The 17,342-nt window shown below is 46.7% G+C and overlaps 1 protein-coding gene across 5 annotated transcripts in view; it reads right to left on the bottom strand.

The window, feature by feature from the left end:
• LOC126237143 (matrix metalloproteinase-24) overlaps positions 1-17,342 on the bottom strand; it is a 169,375-nt gene that overhangs the window by 80,063 nt on the left and 71,970 nt on the right. For all 5 annotated transcript variants that reach the window (XM_049946975.1, XM_049946974.1, XM_049946976.1 and 2 more), the window contains exon 2: positions 5,623-5,749. In XM_049946975.1, coding sequence (XP_049802932.1) covers positions 5,623-5,749 — 127 coding nt within the window. The remainder of the gene's footprint in view (positions 1-5,622; positions 5,750-17,342) is intronic.

The raw sequence follows: 17,342 nt of genomic DNA, 5'->3' as shown, positions 1-17,342 counted from the left end.
GTGACAAAGAAGGCGGAGGAGTTATTGTTCGCGCAGGCTTCCCCGCGGGGCCCGGCAAGCAGAGCACACGGCGCGCGCGAAGGCCGCGCCCGGCGCACAATGCAGCCACACAAAGGAGCGGGCGGGGGAGGCACACGCGTGTTTCCAGGAGGAAGCTGCGCGCGCGCACACACGAGCACACTTGGCGATGCTCGACGCGCAAGGCCGGCCGGCCGGCCTGCCCGCAGCGGCGCGGCGCAGCCAGCATAATCAGACCGCGGGCGGCCTCGCGGGTCTGCGCAGACCTGATGGGGGACTTGGCTGCCGGAGCTGCGGCGCGAGCACCCTGGCCGGCTCACTCCGCCTTTTCAACAGCAAGGAAGTACACCAGGCACAGCGCTAGTCAACCCTCGCAGACGTCTACGTGACAACTCCGCACTTCACACTCAAATGCCAAGCAGATGGTTCATCCAAACACTCCCACACTATTTCTCTACCCCTCCAATCTAACAGCGCGTCGTAAAACTGAACACTTAAGTCTTTCCGTATGAGCTCTGATTTCTATTTTTTATTACGATTGTCATTTCTTCCTATGTAGATTGGTATTAATAAAAAATACTGTAAGACAAAAGAAAAGAAAGAGAAAAATCGACGCGCCACGAAGGAATTATCCGAATGGGACAGAAATCGGTAGATGTGATGTACATGTGTAGACAAACAAATGATTACAATTTGAGAAAAATTGGATCTTTTTTTTTTTTCAGAGAAAGAACTTCACAAATTGAGCAAGTCAATAACGTCTTGGTCCACCTCTTGTCCACACACAAGCAGTTATTCTGCTTGGCATTGATAGATAGAGTTGTTGATGTCCTTCTGAGGGATCTTTCTTTTTTCTTTTGCTTGTGCCTTTTTCCCGCAATGACGCAGGGTCGGCATGGTTAATCGGATTTGGCAAGGTTAATTTAAGTGGGGTGGCTAGATGCTCTTCCTGCCGCCACCCCATACACCCCGGTACGGAATTAGTGTACCCCAACTGTCTGTGTCTAGTGTAATCCATGGAATAGTGCGAATGTGTTCAGATTTCTCCGTGTAACTGAGGCGGGACGTGGGGACCAGCCCGGTATTCACCTAGTTGGATGTGGAAAACCGCCTAAAAACCACATCCGTTAAGCCGCAGGGCGGATTCGAACTGGGGCCGGCGCGCCTTCCCGAGTCCAGAAAGCAGCGCATTAACGCTATCGGCTAAGCTGGCGCGTATAATGTCCTTCTGAGGGATATCGTGCAGAATTCTGTCCAACTGGCGCGTCAGATCGTCAAAATCCGGGAATGGTTGGAGGGCCTTGCCCATGATGCTCAAAACGTTCTCAGCTGGGGACAGATCCGGTGAGCTTGCGGGCCAAGGTAGGGTTTGGCAAGCGCGAACACAAGCAGTAGAAACTCTCGCCGTGGGCGGGTGGGCATTATCTTGCCGAAATGTAAGCGAGGATGGATTGATGTGAAGGGAAGACACGTCTTCGGCCTGGAATCTCATTGGGCGCAGTCAGGTGTCTTCAGTGATGAGCCCCACTTCGAAATGAGACCTGATTACCAGCGAAGATGTCTCTGGAGACGCTCCGTACAACGATGGGATACCAAACTGACTATCGTCGGCCTTAAGCACCGAGAAGTACGTCTGGTGGTGTAGGATGGTATTTCTTTTCCAAGCAGGACCCTTTTAGTTGTCATCTACAGCATCCTTACAGCACAGCGATATGTCGGCGATATTTCACGGCCCGTTTTGTTGCCTGGGCTTACATTTGAGCAAGATAACGACTGCCCGCACACGGCAACTGTTCCTACTGCTTGTCTTCGCACGTGGCCAGCAAGGTCGCTGGATCCCTCCCAACTGAGAACGTTTGAAGCCCCCAACCAAATGGTTCAAATGGCTCTGAGGACTATGGGACTTAACTTCTGTGGTCATCAGTCCCCTAGAACTTGGAACATAGGACATCACGCACACCCATGCCCGAGGCAGGATTCGAACCTGCGACCGTAGCGGTCACGCGGTTCCAGACTGAAGCGCCCAGAACCGCACGGCCGCACCGGCCGGCGCCCCCAACCAGTTCCGAATTCTGAAGAGCTAACGCGTCTGTTGGACAGAATTTGGCACGATATCTCTCTGGAGGACATCCAGCAACGCTATCAATCTAGGAAAAGCCGAGTAACTGATTACGTAAAGGCCAGAGGTCTACCAGCGCATTACTAACGGGCTCAATTTGTGAAACCCTTTCTCCCGAATAAAATATTAATTTTTTCTGAAGTTGCAATCATTTATTGGTTGTACACGTATATCATATCCACCGATTTCCGTCCCATTCGGATAATCCCTTGGTGGTGAATCCTTTCTTTTTCTCCTAATGTGTACTGCCGCTTTCACGGGAGATAGTTGGTGGCTGAAATTCCGTGAAAAGGTCTCGCCGCAACGAGAAACGCCTATGTTTTAATAATTGCCAGCCCAACTCACTTATCACATTCGTGACACTCTCTCATCAATTTCACGATGACACAAAACGAGCTGCCGTTGTTTGTACTTTTTCGATTTCCCCCGTCAATTTAATCTGGAAAAGACCCAATAAAGCAGGCGCTACTCTAGCAGAGGACAGACAAGTGTAATGTGTTGCATCTTCTAAGCGTTTTGCCAATAAAACATAGTTTTTGTTTTGCCTTCGCCGAAACGTTACCTATAAGAGATTCCAATTCAAGTCATTCGTAATTGTGATTCCTACGTATTTAACTGCCAGCGGCCATGCCGCAGTGGTAACACCTGTTCCCGTCGGATCACCGAAGTTAACCGGTGTCGGGGTTGGCTAGCATTTAGATGGGTGGCCTTCCTGGTCTGCCGATCGCAGTTGGCAAGCGGGGTGCACTCAGCACTTCTAAAGCCAACTCAGGAGCTGCTTGACTGAGAAGTAGTGGCTCCGGTCACGGAAAGTGACAACGGCCGGCAGAACGGTGTGATGACCACACGGCCCTCCATATCCGCGTCCTGTGAAGCCTATCGACTCAGGTTGACGTGACGGTCGGTCGGAACCGTCCGGCGTTTCGAGGCCTGTTCGAACGGAGTTCAGTTTTTATTGTAATGGAATGAACAAGCGAGTGTGCATGTAATTAGAAAGAAAATGACGAATACCCTTCCATTCACTGAAAAGAAATGTAACTCCAATCTACAACAGCATTTACTTCCTATTTCTATCTGTGCTCAGAAGTGCCCTGTTTGACTACCCTACTCAGCATCCGGAACTGCCTAGTTTCATCACGTTTTTCACTGGGTTTTTGGATCTGAAATAAAAGCACCACATCATCAGTTATTTGTGCTCAAGAGGTGTAACTGCTTTTGTACGTCAACAGAATAAGTCAGGACTATGGGGAAATGTCATTAAAACAAGCATGAGTAGGTTCTTAAAACTGTGCTGATAGCGGTCGACATGTCACTTTAATTGAACGGAGTCGACGTACAGGAATAATTATTGGAAACAAGGTTGCTGCCTCAGTGCCACCGGCCTAAACCCAGATCAGGAAAGTCAACACAGCATTTTGCCCTTGCTACAAAATTTATAATTTGCGACAGTACGTGTGCCGCAATTAATATTAAAACTGAATTTACAGACTTACGTAAACTATTGTTACATTCTTTCCTTTAAATTAAGTTTGTGTCTAATAACCTCTTGGACATCTGGACGTTAAACTCTAACTGGAAGAAGAAAAAATGTTATTGTCGCTGCGGCATCTGAATACCAGATCACGAACAAGAGCCGCCAGACTGTTAATACAGTACGTTTATTCTCGTTCGTCACTGAAAGATAACCTTTTGCGTAACTGCGGATGACTCAATTTAATCGGCTACATATATTTGCCTTTCTTACGTCGCTCAGTTTTCCTTTTCTTTTTGTGCTGAAAGTGTTAGAGCAGCACATAGTTTCTCTTCACTAGTACGTAATAAACATTGCATCAACGTCTTACGTTCCAAAGTCTGTAATCCGTCACTGTGGCCAACAGAATCGCAGTCTGTTTCTTAGTACTTCTAGCATGGATCTTTTTCGTATGCTAGTCAGATGTAGGCGCTCTAGCTCTGTAACAACTATTATCACAAAAAATTGGTTCCAAGTTCATAGGATTCCTATAAAACAAAGAGAGATGTAACTCTTGACATAGAGCTAAGAGGCGCGGTTCACTCTAAGCTGTCGTTTCTTGTGAAACCCGAAATTTATCTTCGGCTATAAGCTTGAGGACATATAATCCCACGGGGAACGATAAAGATGATAACGTAAACTACACGCTGGAGATGAAGAAATGTGCTGTTATAAAGAAAGAAGTTCTAACAATGATAAAACAGTGCACGTACGTTATTCGAAAGAGTTCCCTGAACATAAATCCTTTGGTAAGTCCACCCTATTTCGTAGTAGCTAACTTGCGTCAAATTTGGCTCTTACTCGAACACAGCACTTATTGCGACATTATAAATCTAGACCTACAACTGAAGCCATTCACCAATGTTTTACTGAAGTACAGAAGGAAGACTAAGGTGTAGCGTCCCGTCAGCGGCCGGGTGTTTAGAGCCAGAATACAAGCACAAACTGGACACGAAAAGAGCATGTAACCGGCCGTGACCTTAGCAGAGGAGCCATCCAGTTATATTCATTTACGTTCCAAAGTCTGTGATCAGTTTTGCGGCCTGTAGTGTCATAGTTGACTCTTAGTACTTCCCAAACAAAAGTATCAAGGATGTTATGCGTGGCCCACTTCAAGTGCGGATATTTTGACGTGTGAAACTTGACATTTATCTTCACGTATTTTCAGTATTCAGGAACACCGCGGGGAGTCTAAATCGGAATGGCAAGTCTGAGATGTGAAACCCATTGCTAGCGATTACTATTGCATCTCGTTTATTGATCGCTTTCGCTTATTATCAGCGATGATATTTAGCACTTTGAGGGAGTTATTTTCCAATTTGATATTTGTTCAGTCAGTGGATAAAATCTCCAGCACATTTAAACCTGTCTGAAACTTTTTATACTAGCTGCTGAAATGTATAGTTCTTTACATTTAATGAGGTGATGCACTCCAGTATTACTAACCCTCATTTGGTTCAAGAGATAGCAATTGCAAACCTCCTCAGTCGTGTTTAACATATTTAACTTCAGTCAATTATGAATTACACTTTATCACCGGAGGCAATTAATGGTATGTAAACGAGCAGAAGCCGTTTACACTAACACAAAATCTTTCTTCGGTGTACGTAAATAATAGTTATGATTCAAACTTTCCTGAATATGAGACTGTTTCCTAGACATCACTGGTTAAAGTCATGTAGGGATCGTGCGCTTATTTAGCTACTCTGTTTGTTTATGTTCTGATTTGCGCATACCAATACAGCATTTACTGGGCAGAATAAATATAGCAACCCTTACGTGCATGTTAACACGTCTTTAAGTTCTTTAACTCTCGCACAATCCTGTTGAACCGACTGGGTTAATACAATTTTCGTTACTACGTGATGAATAAGCGCACCAGCAACGCAACATCGTATGCGACTAATCTAGTAACGACTAATCAAAGTTTCACATGCTACTCTGACCGTCAACACAGTGAACGTCGCGGGCTCACCAGTTATGTTCAGTCCAGCGAATGACTGGAAGTCTGCGATGGCCGTAGAGAGTTGATCCCTGTTGAAGTAGCCGGAGCTGAATTGGCTAAGACTCTTGTTGATGTACCCGAACTGCGATAAGTATATCTGAAATGAAAGAAAGAAGTGGATCGTAAATAAACAGAGATACGAAAGTCGTCAACAGTATTTTTATGTTTGCTCTGCTAACATAGTACACTAAAGCGTAAGGAAGTGCCTTGTTTCTTTGCCGCATATCAACAGCTGTATGCTGTGGGAGAATGAGGAATATTTTGTTGCGCTGATACAGTGTTCTTCTTAAAACACAGTAGAAAGTATGATAATGATGGTTATCAAGTATTCAGAAGTTTTGATAAATTTATATGCTGTAGTTATAGTATTTACGTTCACTTTCTTGAGGAAGCTTACTTGGTTATAGACAGCCCATCCAGAAAAAAAATGCTATCGTTTGAAACTTGTTTAGTATCATTTAAATCATGTTTCTAACAGTATGAAAACAGAAACAACAAGAAAACAATAAGAAAAATAGAGTAACAAGAACTGCCTGTATATAATTTTCAAGATTGTCTATGTTCTCCTCAATACTATCACAGATCTTTATACTATGGTCGCGAACAAATTGCTGGAATATATTTCTCCAATGGCCGCAGGAATCCCCATTCAAAGAAGGGCAGCATGTTTCGTCACAAGTCGATTTAGCGAGAGCCAAAGCGTCACAGAGATACTCATCCAACTGCAGTGGCAGACACTGCAAGAGAGGCGTTGTGCATCACGGTGTGGGTGACTGTTAGTTTCGGCAGGGCACATTCCTAGAAGAGTCAACTAACCAGTTGCTTTCTGCTACGTGTCTCTCGCGTAAGAAACCACCAACTTAAATTACACAGATTCGATCGCAGTCGGAGGCTTAACTACATTAGTTCTTTCTGCGGACCATTCCAGACTGGAACAGGAAAAGGGAAATGTCACAGTAGTACACAAAGTATTCTCTGCCACGTACCACAAGATGGCTTTGCATAGTACAGATGTAGAAGTAATGGAGGTTCCCGCTTGCTGCTCTACGGATATGTGAGACGATAGATGGAAGTACGCTGTACTGGCAGTCCTCGCCCGCATACGAGTATTCAGCACGTTCTCCGCCTTGCTTAGAGAAATATTTTCGTTGCACACTGCAGTAATTATCATACCATTAAACCCCTTTCTTTCCAAAAACTATCGAAAGCTAATTATGAAAACTGAATGTTGCGGTTAAAAAAAAGCACGCTTATTACAGTACCTAGGCGTAAGACAGTATCAGAAATATTCAGTCCCATACTATTGAAAGGGTCCTGTAGCCGCCTTTCGTTAGCCCGGTAGCCCATTTTCACTAGGATTTCTCTTTCTTTTCCTTGTTTCTCTTTTCTCATAACTCTCATAGTGGTGTGATTGAATGAATGTGGTTGTGTGTCACGTCGCTAGACGGTGGCGTAGTTTGCTGCAAAAAGTCTGCGATAGTCATACAGATTCAGTAGCAGTTGTAGAGAATAGCCAACTCTCGTAGTGGTCAAGTAGGCAAAGAGGTTTGCGCTACTTGTAAGAAATCCACATGTTTGATTCTCGTGAACAGAGCACGGGCAATACTATTAATTACATCGCATCCCCTATGAGCGACATCACAACGTATGCATTTTTATGCGTTTTTGGTCTGTGATCAAATTAATTGATTTTCCGACTCGGCCAAACCTTTGATTAGTTGCATGGTTAGAGTCGGTGGCGACCCTAATCTTCTCACGTTAATTTCACAATCAATAAGCAATTCCATTCCCAATAATAGCTGGCCGGGGTGGCCGAGCGGTTCTAGGCGCTACAGTCTAGAACCGCGAGACCGCTACGGTCGCAGGTTCGAATCCTGCCTCGGGCATGGACGTGTGTGACGTCCTTAGTTTAGTTAGGTTTAAGTAGTTCTAAGTTCTAGGGGACTGATGACCTCAGAAGTTAAGTCCCATAGTGCTCAGAGCCATTTGAACCATTTTGAACCCAATAATAACGTAATAACCCGTAGAAACAGGTTAGTTACACTGTCGCTCGTCTAAAACTTTCTGTCGGTATTTGTAACAGTTCCAGGAAGACCGAGGCTACTTAGACGATACACCCTGTAGCCGTTTCCTCCTACCTCGATGTAGGTTAGAGCGTTAACATCTAGCCTCTCTCCCTCCCTTCGCCTTGCTTTCTTCCCGCGATTTCTTGCCAAGTACACGTGATCGACGAGGCCGAGCTAATGCGTTGAAGGGCGTTTAGTTTACGTCGCGGTAGGCACTTGTGAGCGCATTAAAAATACCTCATCTCGACGAGGGGTGCGATGAACGTGAAAGCCATCTTCCTGTCCATTAGCCTTCGATAATCGCAGCGCCTGCCGTCGAGCCATCGTCTGGGAAATAAACCACCAGCACAGCAGCCGCCGCCGGCGCCACGAATAACCCAAGTACTTTGCCTCGCATCGAGAGAAAAAACGTGTCAAGTCGGCGGCACGGTTTTCGTCCGTCCACACGGGCCCCGGCCTAGGTCGAGTTCACACAGCACGTACGAAAATGGCCGCTGCAGAGTGTCGCAGGGGGCAGCGGGGAGGCGGCGCCGGGAGATGTTTTTCGTCCGCCGCCGCCGGCTCTGGGCGAAACCCGAGACGGCGGCCTTCTGAGTCAGGGGCCGCAGGGCCAAGGCCGCGGGGGCGGAGGAGGGGGCGGCGGGTGTCATCGCAGACGTCAACATGCCGCTCCGCCTGCGCTCCACGCCCAATTTGTTACTGGGGTCGGCCCAGATAAACTGCCGCCGCCCCGACGATAGACGCGCGCCGGGTCCTCGACCCTGAGTATGCGCAGATCCCGGCAGCTCCCGTGCCGCGCCCTGCCAGCTGCCGTAGACCACTGGACCGTAATAGACGGCCGCTTGTCGAGCCCCGAACTCGTTAGTAGTGACGTCAGGAGCCTCGCACCTTGGAAGATGGGCCACATGCTGTAGAGTTCATAACTACACCAGACAAAAAATTGACGCCGCCTCTAGCTTTGCAAGTGGTCTCAGTTCGGCGAGGAAGAGTCTACAACGTTCTCCAGGCCACTCATTGATGATTAGACGGCGTAGAGTTATCACATTTCTACATCTATTATATGTTCATTTATACTGCACAAGCCACTCTATGCTGTGTCACAAAGGGTACTTCGTGTGCCATTGTCAGCTCCCCTCTTTCTGATCCACTAGCGAATACAAATGGTTCAAATGGCTCTAAGCACTATGGGACTTAACAGCTGAGGTCATCAGTCCCCTAAACTTAGAACTGCTTAAACCTAACTAACCTAAGGACATCACACACGTCCATGCCCGAGGCAGGATTCGAAACTGCGACCGTAGCAGCCGCGCGGTTCCGGACTGACGTGCCTAGAACCGCTCAGCTACCGCGGCCGGCTCACTAGCGAATACTTCGCAGGAACAACCATTATTGCTAAGTCTCCGAATCGGTTACGACCTGTTCGCCAGATATACGTAGGAGGAAGCACCATAGTGGTTTGCTCTTCTAAGAACATGATTCTAACGCCTCTCTTCCAGGGTCTGCCGCTGGACGTGGCTGAGTATCTCCGCGACGCTTTTGCGCGGACTAAATGAATCTGTAACGAAACGCGCTGCTCTTCTTTGGGTCTTCTCCATTTTCTCTATCAGTCCTATCTGGTACTAGTCTCCGACTAAAAAAAGCAACGTTCAAGTATTCGTCGAACGAGGATTCCGTGAGTTGCCAACTTTGGGGGTGGACTGCATTTTCTCAGCTATTCTCCAATAAATATCAGTCTGTTATCTGCCTTACTGAAGATTAGTTTTATGCAGTCGTTCCACTTTAAACGGGTTCACAAGATGTACTAAAAATGGTTCAAATGGCTCTGAGCACTATGGGACTCAACTGCTGTGGTCATAAGTCCCCTAGAACTTAGAACTACTTAAACCTAACTAACCTAAGAACAGCACATAACACCCAGCTATCACGAGGCAGAGAAAATCCCTGACCCCGCCGGGAATCGAACCCGGGAACCCGGGCGTGGGAAGCGAGAACGCTACCGCACGACCACGAGATGCGGGCACAAGATGTACTCCTAGGTATTTTATGGATGTGACAGATTCTAGAGATTGTTCTGTAATCGTTTAATCATGCAGTAATGGGTCTTTCCAAGTATATGCAATACGTTACATTTTTTTATGTTGAGGGTCAACTGCCAATTCCTGTACAAATCTTTGGTATCCCGCATCTGTGCTATAATTTTCTAGCGTTAGAGCTTCTTTCTTTATAAAAGCATCATCCGCGAAAAGCGTCATGGAACTTCCAACGTTATCTACTGGGTCTTTTGTATATATTGTAAAAAATGTAATGATCCTACAACTCTCCCTTTGGGTACGGCTCAAGTTCCTTTAACGAGTGGACATTTCACTCCGTTGACATGACATGCTGTGTTACGTTTGCTAGGAACTCCTCAGTCCACTCGCACAGCTGGTGTGATATTCCGTACGCTTGTATTTTATTCATTAGGCAGCACGGAACCGTATCTATTGCTTTCCAGGTCTCTCAAACGAAGAGGAACTGGATTTCACACCATCACAGTTTTCCGAACCCATGTTTATTCCTACAAAAAGAGATATTTGGCCTCCAGAAATGTCATTCCAGGGTTGTTGACAGCTACGTTTCATCCTTTGTTCGAAATACTCCCTGATATTTTCTATACGACCGATGCCCCATGCCTTCTGAATAAAAGAAATGCTGGTAGTGATAGGTGTTACAGGTGGCAGCAACAAGCCAAGTCGTGCAGGAGGGGAGGGGGGGGGGGGGTGAGAGGTCAAAAACAACTGGAATGGACAGAAGTGAGGCAAAAGGAGATTAATTTGTAACCACGGTGCGAAACTTCAACCATTTTATACAGGCGGTCTGGACTCGAAGAATCGAGGAGTCTGGCATAGACCCTATGTAGTGCTGAGGACATGTTTCATTCTCTATTCACGATTTGAAGTAAATTAAAGCAAGACGAAAATAAGGCTTTTCCACATTACAATGGAGTTCTCTTTGTCCCGCAGCTGCAGAGTTCGCTATATACGAAAAACAAATTTCTCCATACAGCTGCTAAATATGTGTATTTACATATTCATACGTGCTCATGTAATGAAGCTATAACGCTCTGAAAACAGTCTACAGCATAAAAATATTTAGTACCTGCGTGGTGAAGTTTGTATTCATTTCACAGTAACAGTCATATATTCGATATCGCCAGTTCGTAGCCTATTCTGCTTATACACATATACATGCTATGGCCAGAAAGCTACAGCACGTAATAGAATAGGTGCGTGGCTGCCATCTGTTGGTTTGATATCGCCCGCCACTCTCTCTGTCGTTGCAAATTCTTCTAAATTAGCTCCCACTCCGCCAGTTAGTCTTCATTCTAAACAAATACCCCTGTGGCAACCTGTCAAACTGCCTCCTGTTCGGGAGGAACGAAATGCCCGTCCTGTCTCCCCCGAGTTAGGTTATGTGTAGGTCTCCCGAATCATTTCGGGCAATTCCTGGAGTGTTTACAAGAAAAGGCAAGGCAAGGGCCGCTACCCTCACCTTTTTACTCATCCAAGCTTGTTTTCCAAGTCTAATGGCCTCTACGTCGACAGGATACATTAAATTCCAGCCGATCCCTCTTCCTTCACGATCGAATGCATCGAGAGATTCGTATTAAAGGGCTCTGAGCACTATGCGACTTAACTTCTGAGGTCATCAGTCGCCTAGAACTTAGAACTAATTAAACCTAACTAACCTAAGGACATCACACACATCCACGCCCGAGGCAGGTTTCGAACCTGCGACCGTAGCGGTCGCTCGGTTCCAGACTGTAGCGCCTAGAACCGCACGGCCACTCCGGCCGGCTCGTATTAAAGACAAGCGAACACTCACCCTTAGCATACCACTCTCTGACGGGACATTACCTTTTAATACCACCTCACCCGAGCAACGAACTGGAGATATCAGATTGTTTTACGACTTCCGAAGATAATGCTACTGTACAGAAGACCACGCAGGAAGTGTGTCCCGAGCCCCTCCGCAGGAGAAGAACAGGAAAATTAATTGGAGCGACTGGAGTTCATCGGCCTGTAGGCTCGCAGCCTGCGGTAGGACGCGGACGGACGGCGCGATGACGAACGGGCAGAAAAATCTCTGTAATAAATCGCCCTCCAAGAGCGCCTTTGAGAAGGGTGCGCTCCGCCCCGCCGCACTGAGATGGGTGTTGGATTACTGCTGAATGAGTGGCTGTTGCCCTGGCGGGGGTACCGGCCCTCGGCAGCGGGGCCAATACCCTCGGCGCCCCCACCAGCTGCACACCACGTGTGCGCCGTCGCTCCTGAGGACCTCCTCGGCCCGTCGGCCGGTTATAGTGCCTTCTTCTCCTTCTTCTGCTACTGTTGGTGCTCTCTTTCAGGCTTACGGATCGTTTTTCCTGACCTCCTCCGACGCTGTCATTTGAGTGAATCAGCGCGGCTCCAGTGAGTCAATGTCGCTGTCTGCTGACTCAATTTCTGAGTCACTAGTGAGGAGGGATCGAGCAGGTCGCACGTCGTGCGCGGCGCTCAGCCTCCGCTCCATTCAGCAGCCGTACTTCGGTATCTCCCGGCAGCCGGCCATGTAAGGGCCACCCAAGGGTTTCCTCGAAGCGCGGCCCCGTTCACCCAGAGCGTCCTCGCCCGTGGCAAGGCTGCACTGCCAGTCATGACCCTGGCGCGCGCAGCGCTTATTCCGGACATTAGTTCCATATCCCAGACGCGTCATAACTTCCACCTGGGACCAAACAAGCAACTCCGCTTCAGCTGCAGTACGTCTCCTCCCACTCCTTTTTATCCCTAAGCTTACTTCCAATCTTTTTTTGCCTAATCAATCCAGGCATACATACAGAAACAGAAGAAATGATAAACAATGTTCTTAAAAGTATTATTGACTGGTTAGCTGCGATTGACCACATCCCTAGCTTTAAAAGACACAACATATTAATTTCTGCACATCTAAGGGTACTACATCAATGAAAAGTGTAACACATGGTGTGAAAAATAATAAATAGGATAGAAACTTCAAAATTCTTAAGTGTCCATGGCGATGAAAATTTAAACTGAAAAACGTGCAGCCGGCCGGTGTGGCCGTGCGGTTCTAGGCGCTTCAGTCTGGAACCGCGAGACCGCTGCGGTCGCAGGTTCGAATCCTGTCTCGGGCATGGATGTGTGTGATGTCCTTAGGTTAGTTAGGTTTAAGTAGTTCTAAGTTCTAGGGGACTGATGACCTCAGATGTTAAGTCCCATAGTGGTCAGAGCCATTTGAACTGTTTTTGAAACGCGCATTTTGGAACTCCTAAAACAACTTAGTTCCGGCATATTTGCACTTAGAATTATTGCAAATCTTTGGAAGAGACAAATCAGTAAGCTGACGTATTCTGCATATGTTCATTCAATAACGTCACTCGGAGTAATGTTTCAGAGTAACTCATCTTTAAGAGAAATTATTCATTGGTCAGAAAAGTGCTGTAAGAATAATACGTGGTGCTCACCCGCGATCATCTTGTGGATATCTGTTTAAGGAGTTAGGGATTCTGACTACCGTTTCGCAGTGAACTGTTCCCCTCATGAAGTTCGTCGTAAATAATCCTCTAGAGTTGGAAAGCAGCAATGCTGTACATAAGTGCAATACGAGAAGGAAAAATGGCATTCGTTACTCCACATTAAGGTTGTCTTTAGCACGAGAAGGGGTGCACGACGCTGCAACTAAAATTTTTGGTAACTTACCCCGTCTGACAGAAAGAAAAGTAAATTAAAAGAAATAGAAGAAAAAAAGACCTGAAAATATTTCTCCTTGACAACTCCTTCTATTCTATTATTGTAATGTGTAAAAGGTGGTGGGCAGGAATTAGTAACCCACATCTGTATATTAAAAGAAAATCTTATAAATGTTCAGCGCGTAGCCATTTTTACAAATTAATTTGTTACGTGAATTACGATTTATCGTGTAAAATGATCCATGGAACATGAAACTAACTAACCAGCTAGCCAACTAACTTCTTCATTACGCTTTCTCGACTTTCGTTCTTGGCGGACATTTGTGGTCCTGGATTTCGTATTGAAGGCGTGTGCTGTTCCTGTCGCGAGAGTGCCAATTTAACATGAAGGGGCAGCGAAAGTCGCGTCTACCGGTCGTGTGTAATAGTTTAGTTACGTATGTGTGTTTTCGTGATCCGTGTGTGTGTGTGTGTGTGTGTGTGTGTGTGTGTGTGTGTGTTTGTGTGTGTGTAGTACATGCAGTAAAGAACTAACCAAGCATTTGTGGAGACGGACGTAGAAAATTCCACCAAATTGTCACTAAGTCTGACTGACACACTACAAGAACACTCATTAACTGGAAGCGCGAATTTGTTCAGAGTCCTGTTCCCCTGCGTGTCTCCCTTTACGATGTATGAGTATGTATTTTCTTTCTAATACATTACAGCGTTGTGCCTATATGATGCACAATATGCTTTCTCTGTATCTAACGGAGAATTCTCTTGTAATTGAGCTATTTGCGCGCACGACATGCATCGACATCTGTACATTTCTTTATAGCTTCCAGCTCCAAGGCATCCATTGTTCCCATTACGTGACTATCCTTCCTGAGGGTGTGGTTGACCTTGCGCTGGAAGGAGCAGTAGATGGGATAATAGTTCGTGCAGACCAGAGTTTAAAACGCAAAACAGATGAGAGAGGATGAAGTTAAGTGTTGCTGGTGGCTGGTGATACTTTTGCAATGAAATTTCTTACTCTGACGAATTTTTCTGAAGTTCTTCACGGATTAGAACTTCGTGTCGTGCCTATACTCGGATCGAGATTTCTTGTTTTCCCGGGCAAAGGTGCACCAATTGAATTAGCTGACTATGTATCATTTATTTGTCCTGGTATACTACTGTAACGGCCACATCCATGGTCGTTGTTGCACCTCGCAATGGTCGGATTGGATTACATGTGTACGCCGTTGCCGGCCGGAGTGGCCGAGGCTACGGTCGCAGGTTCGAATCCTGCCTCGGGAATGGATGTGCGTGATGTCCTTAGGTTAGTTAGGTTTAAGTAGTTCTAAGTTCTAGGGGACTCATGACCTCAGAAGTTAAGTCCCATAGTGCTCAGAGCCATTTGAACCATTTTTTTGTACGCCGTTGAAGTCTCCGAGTTGAAATACCTCAGCTTTCAAGTCATTTGCGGAGAATGGGACACTGGGAAGCGTATACACCACTCCGATACAGGACGCCAACTACACAGCAAACTAGCTATTGATTTTTCCCCACACTGCAGGGTAGTAAATCATTCAGTGTGTAGTCGAAGCATGAGGTGCCGTTTTCTGCACGAGTAACACTTTTGGGAGCCAGTCGAGGAAGAGGCATTAATCCGTGGCCACACAGTGCAAGCAGCAGACAGCAGCTGCCACGGTAGTCCCGCTGGCTCTGGGCGGGGACCACGTGGGCGCAGGGGCCGTGACCAACATTGGCCGCTACACAGTACACGGCCTCTGTGGCACACCGGCGCCGGAACACAGGCCGCTGAGGCAGTGCGACAGCCACTGTGCGGCCGATTCAGAGCCTGCGTTACTGCCACCCAGCACACTCGGCGCTAGGATCCGACACTCTGCATGTGCTTGGCGTTCACTTCTTCCTTTACCTGTTAGCTAACACACATAAGAGTATAGTACCACAAGAATTTTTTTATCCACAAAAACGTCTGAGTTGAAGCTTCCTGACAGATTATACAGGGTGATTCAACAAGAATACCACAACTTTGGGAATTTAAAACTCTGCAACGACAAAAGGCAGAGCTAAGCACTATCTGTCGGCGAATTAAGGGAGCTATAAAGTTTCATTTAGTTGTACATTTGTTCGCTTGAGGCGCTGTTGACTAGGCGTCAGCGTCAGTTGATGCTAAGATGGCGACCGCTCAACAGAAAGCTTTTTGTGTTATTGAGTACGGCAGAAGTGAATCGACGACAGTTGTTCAGCGTGCATTTCGAACGAAGTATGGTGTTAAACCTCCTGATAGGTGGTGTATTAAACGTTGGTATAAACATTTTACAGAGAATGGGTGTTTGTGCAAAGGGAAAAGTTCTGGACGGCCGAGAACGAGTGATGAAAATGTAACACGCATCCAGCAAGCATTTGTTCGCAGCCCAGGAAAATCGACTCGCAGAGCTAGCAGAGAGCTGCAAATTCCACAATCAACTGTATGGAGAGTCCTACGTCAACTACCCGAGGCGATGGATCGGCCGCCAGGCAGCCCGTGACAGAGCACTTCATCACTGGCCTTCAAGAAGCCCTGATCTTACCCCCTGCGATTTTTTCTTATGGGGGTATGTTAAGGATATGGTGTTTCGGCCACCTCTCCCAGCCACCATTGATGATTTGAAACGAGAAATAACAGCAGCTATCCAAACTGTTACGCCTGATATGCTACAGAGAGTGTGGAACGAGTTGGAGTATCGGGTTGATATTGCTCGTGTGTCTGGAGGGGGCCATATTGAACATCTCTGAACTTGTTTTTGAGTGAAAAAAAAACCTTTTTAAATAATCTTTGTAATGATGTATAACAGAAGGTTATATTATGTTTCTGTCATTAAATACACATTTTTAAAGTTGTGGTATTCTTTTTGAATCACCCTGTATTGAGTGTACGTTCATCGGGAATCCACGCATCTTGCATTGTAAGCACTTTAGATGTCGTTATCGACTGGACGGCTCCGAACTTGCGAGATGTCAGTGGGCAAGGAGCTGCACTCTAAAGTCACTTTTTCTTCTCCCGTGGCAGTTATCAGTCACAGTCATGACTAGCACCGGCAGCATTAGCAGTGTTTCTCTGCCTTGTTTAAACCAAATGTTCTGGATGTTTCTCTACTTTCACGACTATTATCGCTGAAGGCGAAGTACACCAGCGGAAAAAAAAAAAACCAGACGTAACCTCCGTAGTCTCTGCTACGTTATTCTACCGAATTATTAGCTCCATCCCGGCTACGGCTTTGCCTCAGCTGGCACGGTAGCTCAGCGTGTTCGGTCAGAGGGCTGGCTGCCCTCTGTAATAAAAAAACTGAGTTAATGGATCAACAACGAACTGAAACGGGTGTCTTTCGACGTCCGCCCAGAGCAGATACAACGAACGAAAACGAACAAAATAAGATTTAAAAAAAAAAGTGGATACACAGGTTCCCGTCAGATCACCGAAGCTAAGCTCTGTCGGGAGTGGCCGGCACTTGGATGGGTGACCATCTCGGCCGCCATGCGCTGTTGCCATTTTTGGGGGTGCACTCAGCCTCGTGATGTCAATTGTGGAGCTACTCGACCGAACAGTAGCGGCTCCGGTCAAAGAAAACCACCCTAACGGCCGGGAGAGCGGTGTGCTGACCACACGCCCTTCCTATCCGCATCCTCCGTTGAGGATGACACGGCGGTCGGATGGTTCCGAGGGGCCGCTTGTGGCCTGAAGACGGAGTGCTTTGTGCGCTATTAGCGCTTTCGTGACCTGGTTGCTCAGTGAGTATCGGGACTACAACTCATAGTATGCCATCCAGTGTTCACTCGGTACTAAGATTATTTTTTCTGTTGCCACTGGGAACGATTTGTGCTCCTGGAAAATGACATGTCGCAACCATAGGTCACGTCAAACCATACGC

Source organism: Schistocerca nitens, chromosome 2 (assembly GCF_023898315.1).
Source record: "Schistocerca nitens isolate TAMUIC-IGC-003100 chromosome 2, iqSchNite1.1, whole genome shotgun sequence".
Lineage (NCBI taxonomy): Eukaryota > Metazoa > Arthropoda > Insecta > Orthoptera > Acrididae > Schistocerca > Schistocerca nitens.
The sequence above is the reverse complement of the archived record's forward strand: the minus strand, read 5'-3'. Positions and strand labels throughout refer to the sequence as shown.